At 41.5% G+C, this 22,887-nt stretch overlaps 2 protein-coding genes across 4 annotated transcripts in view; one reads left to right on the top strand and one right to left on the bottom strand.

The window, feature by feature from the left end:
• Positions 1 to 22,887, bottom strand: part of macrod2 (mono-ADP ribosylhydrolase 2) — a 427,221-nt gene that overhangs the window by 339,982 nt on the left and 64,352 nt on the right. The gene's annotated exons all lie outside the window — the stretch shown is intronic.
• On the top strand, positions 605 to 11,159 carry flrt3 (fibronectin leucine rich transmembrane 3). The gene is made up of 3 exons (XM_084376182.1): positions 605 to 887; positions 6,269 to 6,988; positions 7,973 to 11,159. Exon 3 carries the CDS (start codon positions 8,015 to 8,017, stop codon positions 9,965 to 9,967), a length of 1,953 nt encoding a protein of 650 aa, XP_084232308.1. The 5' UTR covers positions 605 to 887; positions 6,269 to 6,988; positions 7,973 to 8,014; the 3' UTR covers positions 9,968 to 11,159.

Genomic DNA, 22,887 nt, shown 5'->3' with positions numbered 1-22,887 from the left:
TTACATTTGCTTGGATGCAATACTTTGGTTTTACAATCATAAAACATTTATCTCTCTTTCAGAGATCGAAAAAACATTTACACCGTCTAGACAAAAAGGAACACCTGCAACAGAGAGGACTGACAAATCACAACATCGCTAACGAAGCCCACAATGCCAAAAACCCGATGATAAATTATCCTGACACATCTCAAACAAATATGCAAATGAAAAATTTAAATACAGCTAACAAATCCACACCTAAAACAAACCATTGCAAGTAAAAGACTCAGTGTATCTCTTATTCTCACACACACACACACACACACACACACACACACACACACACTTCCTTATTTTTCCCCTCTTCCTCTCTTTTTCTGCCAGTGAGCATTGCTTTCCAACCAGTGACGACTCGCTCCTCTTAAGTGCACACATCTGACAAGGATGTGAGTGCCTTTCTCCTTTCCTCCACTCCCCCTAGTGTATCCATCCAACACTGCATCTTTCATATGCATATCCCAAACCGAGAGAGAGAGGGAGAGAGAGAGTGAGAGAGAGAGGGGGAGAGAGGCCACTCCTCCAGATGACATCAGTGCTCTACTGAAGCTAGAGGCAAACACAACTCCACATTAGTATTGAGATCTACGTGCACCCATTTCCTTGCACAGCCTACAGATGTGTATGTGTGTGTGGGGGCACCAGTAAACATAGCAGTCCTGCTACAGATAAACTCCAAGTAGCTCCAGCCTTGAGAGTGAGAGGAGGGTTTCTTTTTTTTTTTTTTTTTTGGATCTGAATTTAAAATCCTCATATCCTGGATTGGATTATTGTTTTTTTTCCCCCGTTGTGAACCCCAATTTTAAGAGGATACCTGTTACTTTCCATTTTTTTGGTTGATTGTAGAGGTAAGTGTGTTTTTTGCTGGTACAGTCCTGTTGGGAATGCATCCTTTTCATCTTTTTTGGATCTTCTTTCTGGCAAAAGGAATTCAAAGTCATGCGGAATCCTCAGGAGTTGCTTGTATCTAATAAGTTGCCCTCTTTTTTTCTCTTCATATAGGCTTTTTTTATTTATTTTTTTAATACTCGGCTCTGGCGAAAATATATTGCGTTTCTCTCTGATGTGGTTGTCTCACAAACGCTTCAAGCGATTTCTTCTAAAACACAAATTCGTGCCTGCATTTTTTCCCCCAAACAACCAATTTATGCTCTTCTATTAGTTCACGCACTGCCAGTCAATGTGCTCAGTCTGACAGGTACAAATCAGACATCTGCTCATCTCTCTCGTCAGCTCAAGCCCCTCTCATGCCTGCAAACTTGCTGCTTCGATCCTGCGCTGCGTCCCTCTTTATTCTGCATGCATCCAACAGAGACCACAAACACCACATCTCTGTTTTCTCTCTTTTTTTCTCCCCCCCACTCCGCCTGTAGAGATGAATTTCTCGTTGCGACACGCTGAATTTGCTTCTCGATCACATTCACACTCCGCCTCAGCACACTGGTCAAAACATGTGAGGAGAGAGCAACAGGGACGTGTAAAAAACCTTTTCCGTCCCTTATTTCAGCTGTGAAAGAAGTGGGGGAAATAATCAGGGGCGAATACGCAAACTTGATAGGATTATCGGGGGGCTGTGTGGTTTAGCCTCGGTGTCGCAGCCCGAGAGGACACCCCGGAGTGCAGCTGAAATTGCAGCGCAGACCCCGCGGAGTTGGACATGAAGGGGGCAGCTGGAGAAACTCCGCTAAATGCGTCTCCGGCGTCACTGTCTGGACGACTCGGACCGGCTCCTATTCATATCCTACTCCATTGAATTTTTTATTTCATTTTTATTTTTTACTCTGTGTTACTGGAAGCTTGTCTGCAGATAATACGGACTCCCCTTCTCCCGCTTTAGGGCGCAGTCCCCTGAAAACGCACAGAAATAAAAATCCATTCAAGTTTGACACGCACCAGTTCGCACATAAGCAGCGGCTCATTTAACGCAGACAACGCAACGTTACATTAACAACGCCTCAAAACAAATATCTGACATTTACGTGCAAGTTGCAGCTCTGATAAGACTGTCGTATTAATAAGCCTCCAGATATAAATAAACGCAATTCACTGTAAGATTATACCGTCTGCTCATATGGCCGACTGACAGCAGATTCTCAATTCAAATGTCAATCTACGACTCTAATGAATCAAAGCTCGCTTCCCTCCATACAACCTCATATTTATCCAATTAGATCAATGCAATAAAAGTGTGCGCCCCTCAGTTCTCACGCACTGTGGCTATTTAAGCTGGATGTCTTATTGGCAGCATCAGGACAAGGCCAGTTGTTAATCCAATCCTTTTATCTTCATGAGAAGATAAGGTCATCCCGGCTTTAAACAATGACTGATGTCCTATGTAGGCTACAGCCTGATTTCAGTATATCACTAACAGTGGGCGCAAACTTGACTTCAGTTGTCAAGCAATGCAATGGTAGTTCTTTGTTGTCCAGTGTGTTTGAGGGACAAAGAAATAAATAGCCTGTTAAACATGGTAGACATGAGGACAGACCCAATTGTCTTCAGTGATGATTGCCTCAGGCTAAAGTCCCCAGTCAGTTGCTTTCAGAGGGAATTCACATGGCAGATTAACAACTAACCAGGTCACTACAGACAGAATCTGCTATCCCCAGAAAAAGTTAATGCATCAAATATGGATGACTGTGTTAGGGGAAAAAAGTATTAAGACTTTCATAACTACCAAGACATAATTCAGATGAAACACTTTAGTCCGAGGAGGCCTAATTCAGTTCTTTTCATTATTTATTTAGCCACTAAGCTGTATCTTTTTTCACCATCTATTCCGAGCTTCAAAAGAGAAGTCGTTTCACATTGGATACTAAAAGTGACGCTGTAATTATGACTGCAAAGCATAAATATTAGAGGAGAAACCTTTAGCAAACGATACGAGTCAGGTGAAACTGTAGTCAGGTTAACAGATCTCTGAATTGTATATCGGTTTCTGGCCTGCATTAATGTGGGCTCCGGTGTGAATCTTAACATGAGTATACAGTGTTTAGGTGTTTGCTTGTCACATACACACACACACGGATTTCATTTTGCAGTGCCTACCACCCCCATGTGGGGAAAAACCACTGCAGCTGCTACAGATCTCTCCTTTCAGACTGTTACAAAAGAGAGACCCCCGTGTGTCCCAGGCCTCTCTCTGCTCTTAATGGGCCAGCAAACGTATCATCTGTTCAGCCCATCTAAAGACAGCGCCAGGAGGCCACATACCAAATCTGTGAAACTATCACAGATTTTCACCCATTTAGTCCTCAGCAGAAACGTCTTCTGTGTCCCTGTGAATTCAGATGTGACCATGAATGTTCCATTGTGTTTCTGCACCACAGCAGGCCGCTGCCTGGTGTCTTAACGTACAACTTACTAATATGTAAATCTATGGCAGACACAGGGTTTAATCGCACACAAAAATTGACAAAAACAAAACTAAAAAGAAGCAGAAAATCATTAAACAAAAAATGTAAATACAAGAAAATACAAATGGGCTCTCATATCAGGTCAGCTTCAACTGTCCATCAAAATAAATACATTTATTTGCATGATCATACATAAACAATTAATGTATTCCAGTCTTATTTAAGTGTTTGCTTCCAACCTATCAACTTACCAAGCAAAGACGCAAAGAAAACACATTTTTAAGTCAAAAACTAAAAAAAAAATACATAACCCAGAATAATGATACTGTGTGCAATCAATCATAATTCAAAATATATTATGAATTAGAATGAATAATCAAGAGCAGATACAAACAACATTGATTTCCCAATGGAGAGCTCTACTGTGGTTCAAAATTAATTTCAGGGCTCATGAATAATTTAACAGCCAGCCATTACTACTTCTACAGATCTTTCCACCCTAAATGTAGCCTATGTAATATTATTCTGTATTTTACGGAACTAAGAGTCATTATAATCTGCAATAGTTTTGACAGGCATGAAATTGTTTCTCTTTGAGTTTTTCCAAAGCCTTTCTTGTGCAGTGTATGACTTGGGGGCACAAAGTCTTGTGCTCTGTTATTGCAGACTAATGTGCATTTATGCGTGTTGAGCTCACAATGGCTATCAGTGTCCAGCTTTGTGCGAGCCTCCCACGCTCTCCACTGAAAGGTAACTCGCTGTACACACACACACACAATTTTACCAGGATGCTCAATTTAACTTTGCCAGTTCGGATTAAATGAAGCAGAAGCCACTTTGACTGCTAGAGAAATCTCCTGTCGGCCGGCAGAGCTTATTAGAACGATGGAGAAAGACATCCATCACTAAAAATGTTGAACTCAGCCTCCACTGCTCTCAAAATGATTGTGTGCACAGGAACCTAGTGTGTGTGTATGTGTGTGGGTGCGTACATTTGCGTAAATTCAATAGAAAGGCTTACAAAATGGGCTGTGTAAATTTAAAGGAATTTTCAAATACCCGAATAAAACATTTTAATACGTAAACCCTCTCTATTGTGGCTACAAGGTCCACATGCTTGCCTTGTAGCGAACAATAGAGAGGGGCCACTCTCCTGAAATCCGATGAGTGTGAAAAGAAAAGGAGAAAAAATACAGCCAAGCATCTAGGCCTGACTGTGCTCCTCGCAAAGTATGCAAGATGTGCGAGAGTCAAAGCAGACGTTGGATAAATCACCCACAATATAAGATCACACTGAGGCCTATGATACTTTATGCACCAGAATGTTTTTGTTCTTTTTGGCACCAGTGTTCATAAATGAATAACAGTGTCCCCTGGCCCTTCTACTGGACACTGAGTCAGAGTCTGTTATCTCACCAGGTAACAGAGATGTAGTGGCCAGAGAATAGACAAACTAGCTAAAAATATTTGCACCATATCATATATCGGGCTTTTTCTGCAAAGAATCATTCTGTCTCAAAACCCTTAAAGCCAATTATAGCGAGTGCGGATAGGTCTCCCCGAGTTTCCTTGATAAGACAGAAATGCGGAGACTATTACTTTCCTTTATGTGATGGTAAGAATTCAAGGATTCAAATCAAGACTACATACTTAACAGTATTCAGAAGATGGAGAACTTTACAAAATGAGGTGAAAGGGGCTATTTAAAATTGAAATAGCTTGACTAAGCGCTGCATTAAAAGTTCATTCCAACAGACAGACACCACATATCCCTCTATCACCACGCCATTTTCTAAAACTCCATTACTGAATTTCATCCTTTTTTTCCCCCCTTGTCAGACGCCTTTATTCCAGAAGTTAGTAGAGGTCACATCTGGTGCTTTTTCCCCAGACTCTAATCTACTACTAATGTAATACTGGGCTGAGGGGCCGTGTTTAGATGGAACAGAAGGAAGGGGGGGCATTATTATTAGACAGCATCTCAGGAGTTGTAATCGAGTTACAAGCCTCTCAATTCCCCAATCTTCTCCTTGTCATGGGCTACAACTGTTAAATGGCTGGCCCCTTGTTCCCAATTTACCTTTACATGTTTTACAGCAAACAGTGGCTGCCGGCAGGTCACATGGATGGTTACATGTAAGGACACAAAGCTATTGTGTCGAAAGAGGAAACAGAATGTTATCTTTTGCAAAGGAAATTCTATTTTTACAAACAGAAACAGCATTCATAGAGGTGGGGTTTGTGGGGTCACAGAGAGGAGCTGGGAGTGACAGGGATGGATGCAATGGCCAACCTCTTCTTCATATGAAATTCAAATGGGCCTCATTTGTCATGTATGCTTTTTTAACAATGTGAGTCAGTTTAGCACTGACCGGACCAGGTTTTCCTCTCATATGTGGAATCTGGACTGGTCTTGTTTTTAAATTAGAAAAGACTGCATCTTTTAATCACAGGAATAGTTCTCTTGTAAAACACCAAAAGCTCAGCTGAGCAGTGAACTGGACTGAGAAGGGCCTTGGGGCTCCACCCTCAGCCATTGTGTTGGGGTCTACATCACTGTTGTCTTTGCATATGCATGGACATTCTTTCTTCTATCACCATAGAAAAGAAATGTGGCCTGTTAGAGTAACGGGATGTAAAAGGTCAACAGGCTAAATCATAGGCTAGAAGAAAGGGTATTTCTAAATAAGAATTCACAATGTAAAGAATGTCAGAGTTCATTATCAAACCCATTCCTAAACTAAATAAGATTTCTTTTGATGTCTTTATCAATCTTGAAAGATTGCCCTCTCATTGCCTTAAACCTTATTCTATAATGATTGAATGTGGGCACTAAACTTGTTTGTCTCTGTTTTTTTGTTTGTTTTTTTCAGAGCACCATCCCAGGTGTGAGGAGGCCACAGTTATGAGTCAAGCTGCCATTGCATGAGGGAGGCTGCATCCAGGAGGATAAGCGCCTTGCCCTGTTTTGCTCCTCAGAGGAAAGGAGAACATTGGTTATCTGCTTCAGAAAAAGGGACAAGAGCCCTGGATTAATGTATATACAGGCTCGGCAAGGGAGCAGAGGATTCTGGGTTACCTGAAGACCTGGAGTACACAAGTGAACAGGCCTGGATTGAGCCTGTGGCACAGGGGATTGGCATGGCTCAGATCAGCTTTGTGTCAACTCATCATGCCTGTCGGGCCTGATTGCAGAAAGGAGCCTTTGCTTAAGCTCACACTGTCCTGCAGACGGATCACTATACAACACCCAAAAAATCTAATTTGCAGTTATGGCTGTTGAGCTCGACAATTTCAACACCCATTAGGATTTTTAATATCACCTGAGAGCACATGCTTTGTCAGTGAGAGGGGATGCTTTTTCGACAGGCTTATCTGCCATGGTAAAGGCATTGAAAGCATGAGCCTCTGACAACACAGAGGAGGTCATCGTCCAAACAAGGATCAGCTCAGCAAACACTGACCAGGTCAGGATATCACCAGAAACCCCTCGGACAAACTTTTCCTTTCAGAAAGGATAAAAGAAAATTCAAGAGGAAACCTTGATTGGATTTTTGGTGGCTGGAAAGGATTTACCACATCGTATAAATCAGGTATGACAAATACGGATGGCTTTGCTTCTTTCCACTTCACTGACCTGACCACAATTTCTAATGAGACGTGCAGGAAAGGGAGGTCATGGCAGGAATGCATAATTAAAGCAATAAATCAGTATTAGCCTAATTAAAAGGTATCAACGCATTGATAGTGAAAAAAGAGACCGACAACCAGTTGGCATCTTCTGCTTTGCACCACAGGTTTGTTCATCGCAGCTGTAATTTTTTTTTTTTTTTAAATTAAAATGTATATTTTCAAACATTTAACATACCACAATTAGAGCAAAGATCATTAACATAGTACTGTGCAAGGACAAATTACACTCATTAAATTAATCTTGCAAACTCTGAAAACTCAGAAGTTTCAAAAAAGTGCTAAACCTCTTTTCTATGAGGAGATATTTTTTCCCTACCATGTAAAAGACCAGTTAAACCCCAGAATTTGAATCATGAAAGCCATGGGTAATGATCTAACACGACTTAAGAGTAGTTTGGTTCCACAACAGTTCATCAACAAAGCCAGACTTTGTTCACCCTCGTGGTCTGTAGAGATGAAAGGCAGCCTTGAGACACAGAAACGTGTAAAACAACTAGGGAATGCTATTACATTTCAAAAGTCAAGGCCAAAAAGCTGAGGCACAGAGATTCAATTCAGAGTTCACAAGTTGAAACATTTCTCAGAAGAAAACAAAAAGCTTTTCTATTTGCAATGCAGGTTACTTTTGAACTTTGAATCCTCGGAAATCTGTAGATGATGTAAAGCTTTAAAAAAAAGTTTCACTCTATTTTCACTGTCTGGCAATCCTAATGATCAATTCATATCAATTTAATAGGAAGAATTCAAACTGATTCTTTCAGCAGTTGTTTAATCTAGAAAGTGCTGCAGGCAGCATTTCAAACACCCAGCAATTATGAGAACAGGAATTTGGCTCTCCTTTAAAGGCCTTGTGCATTAAATGTACCCTTGTGTCTTCTCCCCAGGGGCTCTTGAGTGATTAGACTGCCAGGCAACACAGCTTCAAGATGGTGCGTCAATGCAAGGCCTTTATCCTCTTCCTCATCAAGATCGGGCTGCTGCTGGGTCTTGCTAACCCCCTGGTGACCTCCGCCTCATGTCCCTCAGCCTGCCGCTGTGATGGGACCTTCATCTACTGTAATGACCGTGGCCTGACTTCCATCCCTACTGGTCTACCCCTGGATGCTACAGTGCTCTTTCTGCAAAACAATCGCATCAAGAGTTCGGGCATTCCTACAGAGCTACGCAGGCTCATAAACGTGGAGAAGATCTACCTTTACTGCAACAATCTGGATGAGTTCCCTACTAACCTTCCTCTCGGGCTAAAAGAGCTCCACCTTCAGGAGAACAACATTCGGATGATTACCCATTCCTCTCTAGCTCAAATTCCCTACATTGAAGAACTGCACCTGGATGATAACTCTGTATCAGCAGTCAGCATAGAGGAGGGGGCCTTCAGGGACAGCAATCACCTTAGACTGCTTTTTCTCTCCAGAAACCACCTAAGTACCATCCCTTCAGGCCTACCCATGAGCATTGAGGAGCTGCGCTTTGATGACAACCGCATCTCCTCCATCTCAGAGCAGTCTCTGCAAGATCTCATCAACCTGAAGCGACTAGTTCTGGATGGTAACCTGCTCAACAACCGAGGGATTGGGGAGATGGCTTTCATCAACCTGATCAACCTGACTGAGCTCTCGCTAGTGAGAAACTCCTTGACATCACCGCCAGCCAACTTGCCAGGCACCAGTTTGGAGAAGCTGCAGCTTCAAGATAATCACATTAATCGGGTCCCACCTGGGGCTTTTGCCTTCCTTAGGCAACTGTATCGGTTGGACCTGTCCGGCAACAACCTGAGCAGCCTCCCTCAGGGTGTGTTTGAAGATCTGGACAATCTCACACAGCTCCTGCTACGCAACAACCCCTGGCAATGTACTTGCAGGATGAAATGGGTGCGCGATTGGCTGCGGTCGTTGCCGTCTAAGGTGAATGTGCGTGGCTTCATGTGCCAGGGTCCTGATAAGGTCAAAGGCATGGCAATTAAAGATCTAACTACAGACATGTTTGACTGCACAGATTCAGAACTCATCCCCACGTATGAGACAAGCACAGTCTCCAACACTTTGCGCCCATCACAGCCCCAGTGGCCCTTATTTGTGACTAAAAGACCTGCAGTAAAAGGGCCTGACTTTGGTAAGAATTACCACAGCACTACCACCTCTTCAGGCAGAAAAATCATCACCATAAGTGTGAAGTCAAGTACTGCAGATACAATACACATATCATGGAGGGTGTCACAGCCCATGACTGCCCTACGGCTCAGCTGGCTAAAGCTGGGACACAGCCCTGCCTTTGGCTCCATCACTGAGACCATTGTGCAAGGGGAGAGGAGGGAGTACCTGCTCACTGCGCTGGAGCCAGAGTCTTCCTATAGGATATGCATGGTTCCCATGGAGACCAGCAACATTTACCTGTCAGACGAGACCCCTGTTTGCATAGAGACAGAGACTGGCTCTCACAAATCATACAACCCGACCACAACTTTAAACAGAGAGCAGGAGAAAGAGCCTTACAAAAATTCCAGTCTGCCTTTGGCTGCTATCATTGGAGGGGCTGTGGCTCTTTTGGCAATAATCATGTTGGCACTGGTGTGCTGGTATGTCCACAGGAATGGTTCACTTTTTTCCAGGAACTGCACCTACAACAAAGGCCGTCGGAGAAAGGATGACTATGCTGAGGCTGGCACTAAGAAGGACAACTCCATCCTAGAAATACGAGAGACTTCTTTTCAAATGATACCTATAAATCACCTGCCTGTGTCCAAGGAGGAGTTTGTGATACACACAATTTTCCCACCTAATGGCCTGAGTTTATACAAAAGCCCACATAGCGAGAACAGTATTAACAACAGGAGCTACAGAGACAGTGGAATACCAGATTCAGACCATTCCCATTCATGATATTGCGCATGGCCATTCATGATGAGTGCGCGACTTTAACAGAGTGGCAAGACTTTTACAAAACACTGGATCTATAAGACTAAGGAAGCAATGTTCTGTACATTTGCCATATAATTTATATTTAAGGACATTTTATGAAGACGGAGGACGTTCCAGTTGCAGGCCATCACTGAACCATCAGTGGGTATTGTAACTAACTGCAATTCTATATTTTAGGGATTTGTAGTAATTTGTACTGTATTTCCTTTGCTTAAGGTTATCGACCAACTAAAAGAAACTCTGTGTTCTACTGAGATATGATGACTTGTCAACTGTGAAAGTGGGTTTTCATTGCTGTGTTGAACAATCAGACCTTAGAAAACCTTGTAGTATAAGCACAGGTCATTCTTTTAACTTTGTGGCTGTCTGAAAAACAAAAAGGCAAAAAAATGACATGACATAAACTAAGGCACAGCTGATCAACTAATTCGCAAAGCAGGCATGTTGCCCTCTAAAAGAATGAGCAGTCAGTAGCTGTCTCCACATACTACGGACCAAGAGTCCTGCTCTAGTATTCACCTGGTATGGAGTACAAATAACTAAAGATGAGGTGCCATGCTTTATTTCTCTGATTTGTTCAGTGTGTGATTTTTTTTTTTCTGTTTGCAAGAAGAAGAAACACATTAAAGCAACCTGAGCAGGGTTCCAGTGTTTCTGATAGGATTGTAGGCCACAGCACAGGGCAGATAAAGCACACCAACCTTAAGGGGCTCTCTGCTCCTCAAAACAAGTAGACTGGACAGGCTGACACAGAGGACCCCCCACTATCTCTATTTGTACAAGCCAACAATGGCCAAACGACAATGGCGGCATTCTTTAGTACCATGTACCATACGTCATTCTTTTCACCCGGCCAAAAAGACAAAACATGTTGGCTTTTATTAGAATTACCACAGTGGCAGCAACTCCTTATTATGAGTATTATTTTGTATTATTTCCAAATGAACACACTTTTATGTTTCCACAATTTGAAGTTAACTGTTCTTAACAATTGAAAACCAAAGTGCATTGTATGCCCTTTGGCCAGTCTTGTATGTGCCTTGATCCAATGCTTATTGTATTTAGCTTTTTAAGAAACCAGTGACTTTTTTTCATACACACTTGAATATGAAAAATATTGGTCATATTACGGAATAAAAGTGGACAAAAATAACTTTGCTTTTCCTTATCTTGCGTATTACAAACCCCACTCAAAATAATATTTTGTTTTCTTGATTGTGCTGTTCAATTGCTATTATCCCATGCTATGCTATTCAGTGATTGCTCAAGTTATTCTTTTTCCCACTCAAGAGAACTCTATCTTTGTACCAAAGTGGACTACCCTGGAGTAAAAAGGACAGCTACAGGAGACCTGCTTTTATCATTCATATCTCAAATCACTGTTAAGCCACATAATCTCAAAATTGTTGGAGATGAAAAACATAATCGAATGTATTTTTATCCAACACAAAGAATTTTACTCATAGCCTCAAAGCCACATCTCCCCTTCAAAGATATAATGAACTTTTTAACAATAACTCAGACACTGTTCTTGAGACCCAGTTTTCCACTTTATGGGTATTCGGCAAAGCAACATCTGCTTGAGGCTGCTGCTGTTCTTTCATGCGGTGAAGCCACGTGTGACTTATACGATTGGCCAGAGAGAGAAATGTCACAGTAGAGTAGAAATCGGGCTGTGGAGAGATTGGACTCCAGGGTTTGATGAACCTCCCAGGCGCCAGGGCAAAAGAAAACTAATGACGAGCCACCATATGGAGGGTTGGTACAAGCAGACCCTGATGGGGATGCCCGTCCCTGCAGAGGACAGAGTATATATACACTGCTACGGGCTCCAGGCAGCACACTTAATGACATGGTTACAGCTCACCCGACCAAGGGCCCATGAAAAGGTACACATGCTAAAGCAGTAAAATAACCTATTAGCCCATTTTACAAATGCATCCAACAGACTATCTTGTGAAAGCTAACATAAAGTTAATGCGTTTCAGATTATACTCACTAGACTCGAGCATTGACCATACTGTGACACAAAAGCACATAAGTATCCAGCATGTATCACAGAAAATATCCCATACCCACATTCACACACCCACAAGCTCTTAACACAGTGAAAGCTTTAATTACAGAAAGGGGAGCCGCTAAAAGCTGCACAAGCTATCCAAACCTTAAGTATACACTAACCCTGCCCTTTACACTAAATATATATCACATTAACTTGGAATTAAAGTAAACAGACGGTCTACTTTTAGAAAACTGAATCGTAATAGTTTCCATATGAAGACTGTCCTTTGATTCTTCAGCCTTAGTCCTATCTTATTTGAGTAGAGAAAAAAGAGAACCTTGGAATTTTTCTTAAATTTCTTTTCTTTTTATTACACTGATGTAGGCATAACCTCCTCATCAGAGATAACATTTACCATACTTTTATGATGGCCTTGTACAGAAATACAAAAGAAACAATATAATGGGCTATATGAACTGTTTTTAGGTTAATTGACCCCAAAAAAAAAGCCATATGGCTTTCTAATTTCTATTATTGGTTTGCAGGGATCTCAGCTGGCTTCACAGCATCAGCTTCTCGTTGATAAATGAGGTGGCTCCACATATGTTGAGAAATGGAAAATGTCTCTATTGCTTGAGCAGAGCGTCCATATGTCTTGTAATTGCAAGAAACTTTTAAAATGTTTCAAGTGTTACTTATGAGAAAGAAAGACTCCAAACATAGTGTACTGATGAGATCACCGCAATTTGTTGAACTACACAGCAATCTTTCATGTGTTATTGATTAGCTTTGAGGATTAAGTAAATGACTCACATGGATTTGTACTGTAGTAACTGAACTACTGTATGTTGACCAGAGAATGAGCAAGCTGCTCTCACATCTTCTCTCACTTGTGTGATAAATTACAGTTTGGCCAAACGGTGAAAGGAGCATGCTATTGTTGTGACTTTCACTGAAAATAACACATTAACTAGAACATCTTTGTGCATTTTGGCTGAACCAAGTATGAGGTAAAATTAATGAACCAGACCACTGACGACCCTGTGTGACCTCACTTATCACTCCTGACCTTTGACCCATCTGTCCCTTTAAACAATTCCTTAATCACTCTCATGTTCTCACTAAGGTCAGACAAGTCTTTAAACAACACAAGATACCAAATACATTTGTCTCCTGTGTGACACACACAGAACCTAATTATGTTTGTCTTTTATGTAACCCACAGAATCAAACTAATGGGGGCAGCTGCACTGTCTGCCCCAGGCTGCTGTTATTCCTATTGTAATGTACTGGTCAGGCAGCCGGTCACATTTGCATTCCTATAGATGCTCGTATCAAAGCGCCCCTGCATGACCTCACCGCTGCCAGTAGCCATGTATGGTTCTTCTCCGTCAGCACCATTAGTAGGATAAAAAAAGGACAGGCTATGTGACCTGATGACTGATTAGAGGTCAGTGAGATAAGGTCAGGCTAAGTTCAAGGATCTCAAGAGATGAAAAATGGATGCATATTAGTGCCCGCAAAATATAGCCAGTCATCAGGGACTCTGATAGGCAACCTGTCCACCACAGGGATGCTCTGCTCAGGAGAGACCCCCTGGCATTCATTACAGGGAATTTTTAGCCAGTACGCTAGAATTTATGTGGAAAAACACTACGAACAAAAGGTCAGATGTTTAACTAATGGCTTAATTGCCGTAAGAGTCAGACAAAGGCTCACAGCATAAGGTGAAGCCAAGTTGATACAAAGAGGAGCAATTTTAGTTGAACATGATTGAGGATGATACACTAGGATGCCTTAATATACTGTGCAAAATTAGAGAAATTAGGGCAATACAAATCAACAGCTATGTGTCAGTGTTACGAAATTATCAAAGTCAAAATACTGGTCACATAATACAGCTATAGTCAGGGAATGTCTCATAAAATATCTTATTAAGAAATATTTAATGTTTTGTTCCGTGTAAAAGAGAGTTTACACAGAATAAAAGCCCCCTCATTTTTTAGTACAACCACACATTAAAAACAAAACTAAAAAAAGGACGCTTGCTGATCCATCTCCTTCACATCCTGTTGCACACAGCTTGCACATCAAACAGACCCATGATTTAATGGTCTCTAAATTCTGAGCAGAGTGGTGTTGAGGTCAGAAGCTAAACCAAGGCCCAGGGCCTCCCACAAAGTCTGCAATTTTGCCAGTGTGTAAAATTTGCATATACTGTGTGTGCATGTGTGTGTGAATGTGTGTGTTAATGTGTGTGTTAATGTGTGTGTTAATGTTTATGAGGTATAAAAAAAAAGAAAAGAAACTGTGATGGTTGATGCTCTGATGTGAAGTGCATGCTCTTAACATTTATCCTCTGGCACAGTGTGCAGGGTTCACTCACATACATCTTAATCTCCTTGGCTCTTTACATTTATCATTTGAATGCACTGTTATTAATGGAAACATGCTTTTAAATATCTAGCCGTTGTCACAGAGATACACGCAAAGACTACTATAGCTGTAGTTTCACCACAGAAACTTTACCCAGGGACTAGGAACCATTTGAGGAATTAAAAGCATTTCCACAGCAGTGAACAGGGTACAAAATAAATTCTGGGGACATTATTGATAATATAATCCAACATTTCATTTCAGTCGCAATTTTTAAGGATATTTAGCCATAATCCAGTTTGTTTTTGTTTATTGTGTATCAACACATCAACGTAAGAGTTCAAGCTTATGAAAGATGGACCAATGAAATTAAAGATTTTCTGTCAGATTGACAATTAATAACCTATAAACACTAAATAATCTAAATCTGCAAAGTAACTAGTAACTAAATTAATTAAATAAATGTAGTAGAGAGGAAGTATAACGTAGTAGTAAAGTAAACATCATTAATAAACTGTTCCAAATATCGGCTTTCAGTCATCTTGATTTCTAATCATCGTTAACAGTACTGGCCCTGAAAAATCCATATCAGTCGACCCCTAGCTGAAACACAGAAAACAACAGGTTGAAGGAACCTCCAGATCCTCAAACACATCTAAACCTTTGACTATTCATGTACATTTTGCATTGAATAACAAGGAGGTGAAAACTAAGTCTTAAACAAGAGACAGGAGGTTTTTGATGTTCAAGCCATCTTCAGCACCCATTCATGATTGAATTTAACAATGAGAGATTCACGCTAACCAATCCAAATGTTTGCATGAGTGAGTGTACTGTCATTATGAATGGTACACTAGCTATGATTACTTGTGCTCTAATGTGAAACAGTCCATATTGTAATTAACACAAACAGGATATAAAACTGATTGATAGGCATGTGAGCAGAAAAAAACCTAAAGCCATCACCTCCCATCCTCACAGTTGTCATGTGACTTTGCCGCTCTCCATTACAAGCACAGTCTGTTCTCGCTGTAAAAGAGCGGAGGGGCGAAAACAGTGTGTCCGGTGAGAGACATGTCAGTGTGAGTGATGTGCTCCTGTGTGGGGGTGCTGTCCTCCCCACTCTGTCTCTGACCAGCTCCCCCCCATCCTCCAGGCCAAGACCCTCTCCATCTCTTCACATTACTCAGTGACCTGAAACCACGGGGCCAAAAAACCTAACCAGCTCCTCAGTCTTCTTAATGAATCCAATTTTTTGCCTGAGAGCACAAGGCGTGCACATACATCCATCGCGACTCTAAATTATCTGACATTAATACAAATTAACAAGAGCCACCGCCATCAAGACTGTGCCACCCCACAACGGCAGACAATGACAATGCATCTATATCACTGTACGAAGACAGCAACTTATTCTATAGCCCAAAATACAGTCAATAATCTCATTTAAAACAGGCTATAACCAAAACAAAAGCAGAGGGGCAGAGGGGCTGATTGGTGTGGGTGCCATTACACAGTATGAATTATACACAATATGTTATGAAAATATCCATATAATTGACTCTGCTCTATGGCAGCCATTAATTCCTGTCCTCCATTAAGTGGTTTAAATGATCTTGTAAGAGGCCATACATCTCCTGATGCCCTTTATGAGATCAACACCACGTCCCCCTTAGAACTTAATCGACCCTCAGTCCCATTTGTCCACGAAGTCTGATGCAGGGGAATATTTATTTCATTCCTAAAGGTTCTGAGGGGTCCAACTTGTCCATTACCCCCAGTAGCTCTGCAGCTGTGCAGTGGGAGGCCAAAGCTCTTCTTCGATCCATTCTCTTCTCTCATTTATGTTAAGCCAGCTTTAAATGTCAGTACAGTATTTGCATGCCAATGTGGCTCTGTCTGCAGCTCATTATTTTCAGATGTTGACAGCCTAATCGCATGCAAGTTTAGCCCACTTTGCTAACCTAATGCTTACTATAGTCAAGTCATACTGAACAGCAAGCCAAGGTTTGTGTCTGCAGTGTTCGTCTGCAGCTGTCTGATTCACTTTGGTTATCGGGGGGGAAGCACAGAAAACGCAGCAACCTCACATAGTCAGCTGATCAGTAATGACAGGAAACGTTCCATGTTGACCATCAATCAGCACCGTCTTAACCAAATCCGCTAAGTAACAGCGATGTAACAAGAAGATAAATACAGATTACATCACATGCTAAGGCCTCTAATGCTCATACGCCTAACTTTGTGCTCCCAAGATGTTTTGTGGATGAACACTGAGCAGGGTAGAACTCCACCTCAGCAGGTCTGATACTACCCTTTTGACAGTCCGACCTTCAGGCGAGAGCTCAGTTCATCTCTCCAGAGAAGTCTATGATGCCCCTCATTCACTCAGACAGCAGCTCCTCCACACCTCAGCCGGGGCGAACACATAGGCATTTGCTCAAGGGTAGCAAATTTTGGTACTTCTCCAAGAGGTGCAGAATTCAGCAGTGTCAGCACCTTTTAGCACTGTAAATACAACCTGTCACCATTCATCAGGGCACCAGAAGGAGAACGCAGACACTTCAAGGCCTCATTATTTCGCTGTCCTCAAGCACCTCGACATAAGATCACTGCAGTGCAGCAAAGGGGGACCATCACTGACCCAGTGTGGAACAACCACCATAAAGAGTTATTAACATTTCATGTGGACTTGGTGTACTCACATAGTTTCAGTCACAGTTGCCAAACTCTTGGAGACAGAGTTGGTGTAACTGACAGCGGAGGAAAACACGTGAATGCAGTTAGTGGGCTGTCTGCCGCTTTCAGAAGTGTGGAAAAGTGACAGCAGTGTCATCCTGTAACAATCCAAGTTATGCACACAGTCAAACACAGAGGAAAAAAGTTAAGAGGAAAAAGTTTAGGGGAGAAGCCACCATGGGGCAGGGCTTGGTGGTGGGATGTGGGATTAATTAAAAGCTGCTGTCACTGTGGTGTGCTGGTGACACGCAGCCACGCGATTACTGAGATCTCTGTGTGAGAGGAATCTGCTCCCACAACTCATTTCCTCCCCATTGAGGGGGGAGCAAAATGGGGCCGTCTGTTGTACAAAATACCAAGAAAGAGAGAATCATTTTTCATTTAAAGGAATTTGAAAATCCAAAAGGAAGGAGAGAGCAGGGTGGTGGGAGAAGAAGGATGAGAGAAATTCTTTTGTTTTTGAATGAAAGTCTGCTGAATCTATTTCAATTGAGTGATACACTGGGCTGGTGGGAGGGAGAGGTCAAAGATCTAAGCCACTGTAATCCTAAGCTTGCTGCTGCTTAAAACCTGCTCAAGTTAACAGGGTGGTGTGTGTCTGTAGTCACTATGACACTCACGCAGCTTAAACCAAACATCTGGCAATGCTACCATATCTAACTTTCCACTTATTTCTTGGGATGCTTAGTAATCCCTTTGTCGAGAACTACATATTGAAACAATGATCAAATCACAAAATAAAACTAACAGAACTGATAATTTAGTCCTGCAATGACTAGTCAACAATTTGAAAATGGATAAAAAAGTTCTCCCTTTCCTCTCTTTCATAACAAAATGAGGAATTTGAAGACATCACCTTGATTGCTGCAAAGTTTTAATTAATTGATCCAAAAAATATGTAACGGGCTAATCAATAATGGCAATAATCACTAGTTTTAGCCTGACGTTTATCCACAGTATTAGCTACATGTTATGTTATATAATATATATATATATATCTCACTATCTATAAAGCCTTGGAGAAAGTGGAGATCAAAGATCCCCTCCACACACGTATTAAAACACAAAAAAACTAATTCTCTAATTTGCACCTGAGCCATTTCTTTTTCCCCAGATCCAAAATTGAATTAGTAGGGGTGTAGCTATACATGTATTCATCCTGAACCATCACAGTATGGACATCAAGGTTCGGTTCATGCAGTCAAACAAAGAATATGTCTGACGATTCTAATCAACACTCCAATTCAGTAAGTGGCAGTAATGCGCCTTAAAGCTGTTTTCCAACAACCATTAAACAACAAAAGCAAAATAAGAAAAGACCCAATTAAACAAGATGAAGAAGACACTATGATTGACTTTGCGCAATGGTGAATTCAAATGAGAGCCAAGCTAGAGGACAGGCCTCTTCCTTTAAATCAGCTGTGTGGAGCGAGTGGGGGATCGGCTGGGCGCGATGCGTCAGCATTGTTCGACATTTGTATGTGAGTAGAGAAGAATGTGTCAATCACTGAGTTCAAAAACTTACAACAACATATCCCTGCTGTTTTGAAGCGGTCTCTCACAGACATCACTGAAGCAATTGGCATTTACTTACACAACTGTTGGAAATAAATTAAACACCAGTCTTAGGCATTTCAGATTCTTTTGCTGCTTTTTTTCCCATTGTACCAAACTTTAACCAAACCTAACCGAGGTACTTACTGAACCGTGACCTCGTGTACCATTACACCCCTAACAATATTTTACGAATATGTGAATATGCAGATATTTTTCACAAGTAGTCTCCCACTTCACTGTGAATTCCCCTCTTAGTGTCTGTACACTGGGAGCCAGTCCTGGTCCAGTGATGTGGAACCTTGAAGCGGCCAAAGTATCTGTGATGTCACAAATCACAATCGTAGGCCTGCCTCTTCAAATCTGATTTTTAATGAGGACAGAAAAAACGTACACTTTCACCAATGTGAAAACAGCCTTCAAGTGTCAAACTCTGCAAATACATCATTCTACGCAGTAAAGCTCAAACATTCAACTGTAGGAACAAGAAGAAAAAGACATATTTAACTGGAGGGGGATTTTAAATATTTAATTATAATGTTGAGGATGAACAAGTTAAAGACAGCCATGGTGGACTTTTTCTGGCAACACAGGAATGAAGATCCAATGGATGCATCAATTGTTATGACTGATAAGGATCATTTCTCAGGTAATGTGTTTGTAATGCGTTTAATAAGCTGCCACCAAGCGAGCTGTCAAAAATGGTTCATGGAGGTGTAGCATGAGGGTGTTGGGCATTAAAAGGGGGAAAGACAATTATATCACAATATTTGTGTAGCAAACTTTCTAGCAGCATATGATTCTAATGCAATAACAATTTACAATATGTGAGACCTATTTTACACTCTTTACAGACAGGCAGAGCAGCCGGCTGACATCTTTATATATCAGCCATATGCTGCACTCAACTCTGTACTTTTTGTGGATTTTAAGTGTAGATTCAGTGAATGTATTTATAGCAAGGTTGAAAAGTAAACCAGTAATGCCTTGGGAAATGTAAAAGACATCCCACATGTTCTTAGTGTTGTAAGAGTGAGACATACAGCAAGCGGGATGGAGTGCTAAAGGTTACACCCCAGTCACAGATGTCATTAATAACAAGTCTTATTAAAAGGTGATAGCTATGGTGAAAACAGGATACTGAAGACGAGGAAGACAGCAATGGGGCTTATTAATTCACACTTCACTGTCTTCCTGTAAAAGCAGATAGATCTGAGTACACTGTCAAAGTCTGGAAAAAAGACATCATGCACATACGTGATCTTAGTTTGGCAGCTGTTTCATCTGGGAAAAATAATCGCAGTTAATAAATGATAACCGCTTTTTTCGACTTATGGAGAGTGTTTCCCTTACCAGCCACAAACCAACAATTGTGCGCACCTCACAAATTAAAGCTCTTCAGGAGTGAGATGAAAATTTAATATAATCAGAGGCTTTAAGGCTACTAATTATTCATCTCCTTTAATATGCAGACATTTCATTTAAACAAAAACTTAGGCAGGCAAGAGAAAGTTTCCAGTTTCAGAAAACACTGCTGGGAATGCTGGCAGGCCCATTCTTCATTTTCTAATTATGGTGGATTATTATTAGCTAGAGACACAACTGACGAAGAAGACATACATTGGAGGTAGTGCGCTAATGAAATCAGGAGACGGCGGGAATAGACACTGAGGAGATGTTAACATAAAGGGATTCGACTGTATGTGTTGCAGAGGCCAACCAAAAGCTGAGAGCATTGAAGGAAAATACATGAAAAACTGAAATAATGAGGATTTTTTTTTTTTTTTTTTTTTAGGAGGGACAATGCAGAGCTAGTGGCAGACACGCTCTGTATACATACATCTGTCTACACCATATTCACTGTGTTTCAGCCCAGCAGCATACGGCCAAATGTTCACAGACTGGTGCTAATGTGACAAGGGTGATGGCTTTTGTGTAATCACCAGAAGTTGTCAATGGCACCACGAGCTCGGTCATTAATCACTCGGTCTCCTGGTTGTGTGCATACATGACATGAGGGCAGGGTCGCGATGGAAGGGGGGTTGAGCCCTGTATCATGGACTCTTGCCCCAGGAGCCCCAATGGACTTGAATGAAGAGGTCCCACACATTCATAGTTACCAGGTCACTAACCAAATTATGCTGATAGTCATGGATAGCACACAGGACAAGAGAATTCATTTAGTATCCCTCACCTCTATTGTCTCTCTGCCAGGGCATCACTGGGGTCTGGGATAAATAAGTAACCCCCCTTTTCTTCTAAATTTATTTGAATCCCTTCAAATGAATAGCACGCCTTGTGAGAGAGGCATGAATTAAATACAACAATGAGAGGAGGTAATTTGGAACTTCTGATGACATAGTTGTCACTGCAGGAAGAAACTATGCAAATGCAAATCATCAGCATGAGCCAGATGGTCATAGTTTTGGGCAAATTCACTTAGTCAGGCATAAGTAATGTCTCACATTACAAATATGGTCAATTCGTTATTGGACAACACATTTAAAAAACAGGGGATGCTGAGGTGAGATCTGTCCATCCATCACCGGAGGTGATCATTTGGTTATCTGTCCCCTGAGGTGAATGAACACAACAACCTGGCACTATGTCAGACAGGACTGTGTGTGTGGGGCACTTACACGTGTGCATGTCATTCATGCATATACTGCAGCCCCAGAGGGATCCACTGCCTTTGCTGTGTAGCATTTTAATTAATCCTGTGATGACAGAGTGGATCTGGCAGGTTATGTATGTCTTAGGGCTGGGGTGAGAGGGTAGTGAGGAGAAAGAACATGACAGTGGGGTTAATGCCAAACCCACCAAAAGGCATAACACAGTGAGCAGCAGGTCCACTCTTGGACAGGTGCTCCTTGTGGGGTCACCCGCCAACTCCCTAACCACACAAAGCCACCGTCTGTCACCACAAATCCGACCCGCATGGGCAGAAACGGAAAAACACATGGCCTCAGTTGACTCCGGTAAATGTTATGAATATTTAATGAGTACAATAAATCCAAACATTTACTTATGTTTGAGCCTCTTCTATTACAGGCTAAAAATGTACCGGTTGGCAGTTTGCTTAGATTGCCTGCTCATTCACTCCTGGTCTTGTCCGGAGGTGCAGTTAATTTGAGCAGCTTTAATGTGTATTTGACAGAGCGTAGAAGATGTATTATCGCCATTGGTTTCTTTGCTTTGTGGAATTTGTCATTTCAATGACCATTTGAGCTCACATTTCACACCAAGTGTGATTTGAATATAAAGTTGGTCATACATTTACACCATCTAAAGAAATCCTTGAGAAATGCAAATCTTCATTGAGGGTGATTAATTGAAACCTTTAATGTGGCGGCCATTGTTTCATGCCCGGGAGTGGGCCAGGGTGGGTGACTGCACACGTCAGCATTGAAACTCAATGTGGGCCGGCTTGTCCATGCTTAATCATGTTCAGCCAGAATACTAAAACACTGTGAAGGTGAACAGTGTGACCATGTCCCGATAAGAAAATTGTTTTTCAGAGTCAAAATAAGTATTGCTTTAATCGATAAGTGCAATAAATGCAGAAGAATTTGTCTTGGTGACATATTTATCGGTGTGAAGAAATGAGAAAGTTTGCAGTACATACAGACACCCAGTGTAAGGTCAATAGAACCTCAACTGCTGTGCCAACAGGCAGATAAAGACATGCATAAGGGCCTATGGATAATTATATAAAATATTTAAACTTACTTTTGAGTGTATAAACACAATTCTTATGTCTTACTCAGCCCATTATTAGCATGATTACAATGCACGAATACCATTTTTCTTTGCACATTGGGTACTTATATACTGTATAATATCTGCCCCTCCAACCCTCTAAGGCTGCAGCCCATCAGTCTTTCAGTCTTAGATTGAAATACACACGGGTCATCTGCAATAAGGCCAGTGATTATGACAGAAAAATACATCAATATGACAGGGCACAAAGCAACATAGCTTGAGACTGCCAATCAGCAGAACAAATGGCTGAAGTATCGACTGGATACTCAACCAAGACAATGGGCCTCATTGGATGCCTGTCATTTAAGAGACAGCAATTAGCAGGTTTTATAGCAGATCGCAGAGGCTGCTGAAAAGGAGCAAGGTTCCTCACTTAGCTGTTGTGAAATGAGAGCGACACGGAGGAATTTCTGTGGTAAAGGCATCTTTTGTTCAGAGGCTCAAGTGC

Source organism: Pagrus pagrus (genome assembly GCF_965226575.1).
Source record: "Pagrus pagrus genome assembly, chromosome: 15".
In the NCBI taxonomy this organism is placed as follows: Eukaryota; Metazoa; Chordata; class Actinopteri; order Spariformes; family Sparidae; genus Pagrus; species Pagrus pagrus.
The sequence above is the reverse complement of the archived record's forward strand: the minus strand, read 5'-3'. Positions and strand labels throughout refer to the sequence as shown.

What these genes read in the sequence shown, in the direction of transcription:
- flrt3 (XM_084376182.1), top strand. Translation starts at nt 8,015, where the DNA reads ATGGTGCGTCAATGCAAGGCCTTTATCCTCTTCCTCATCAAGATCGGG.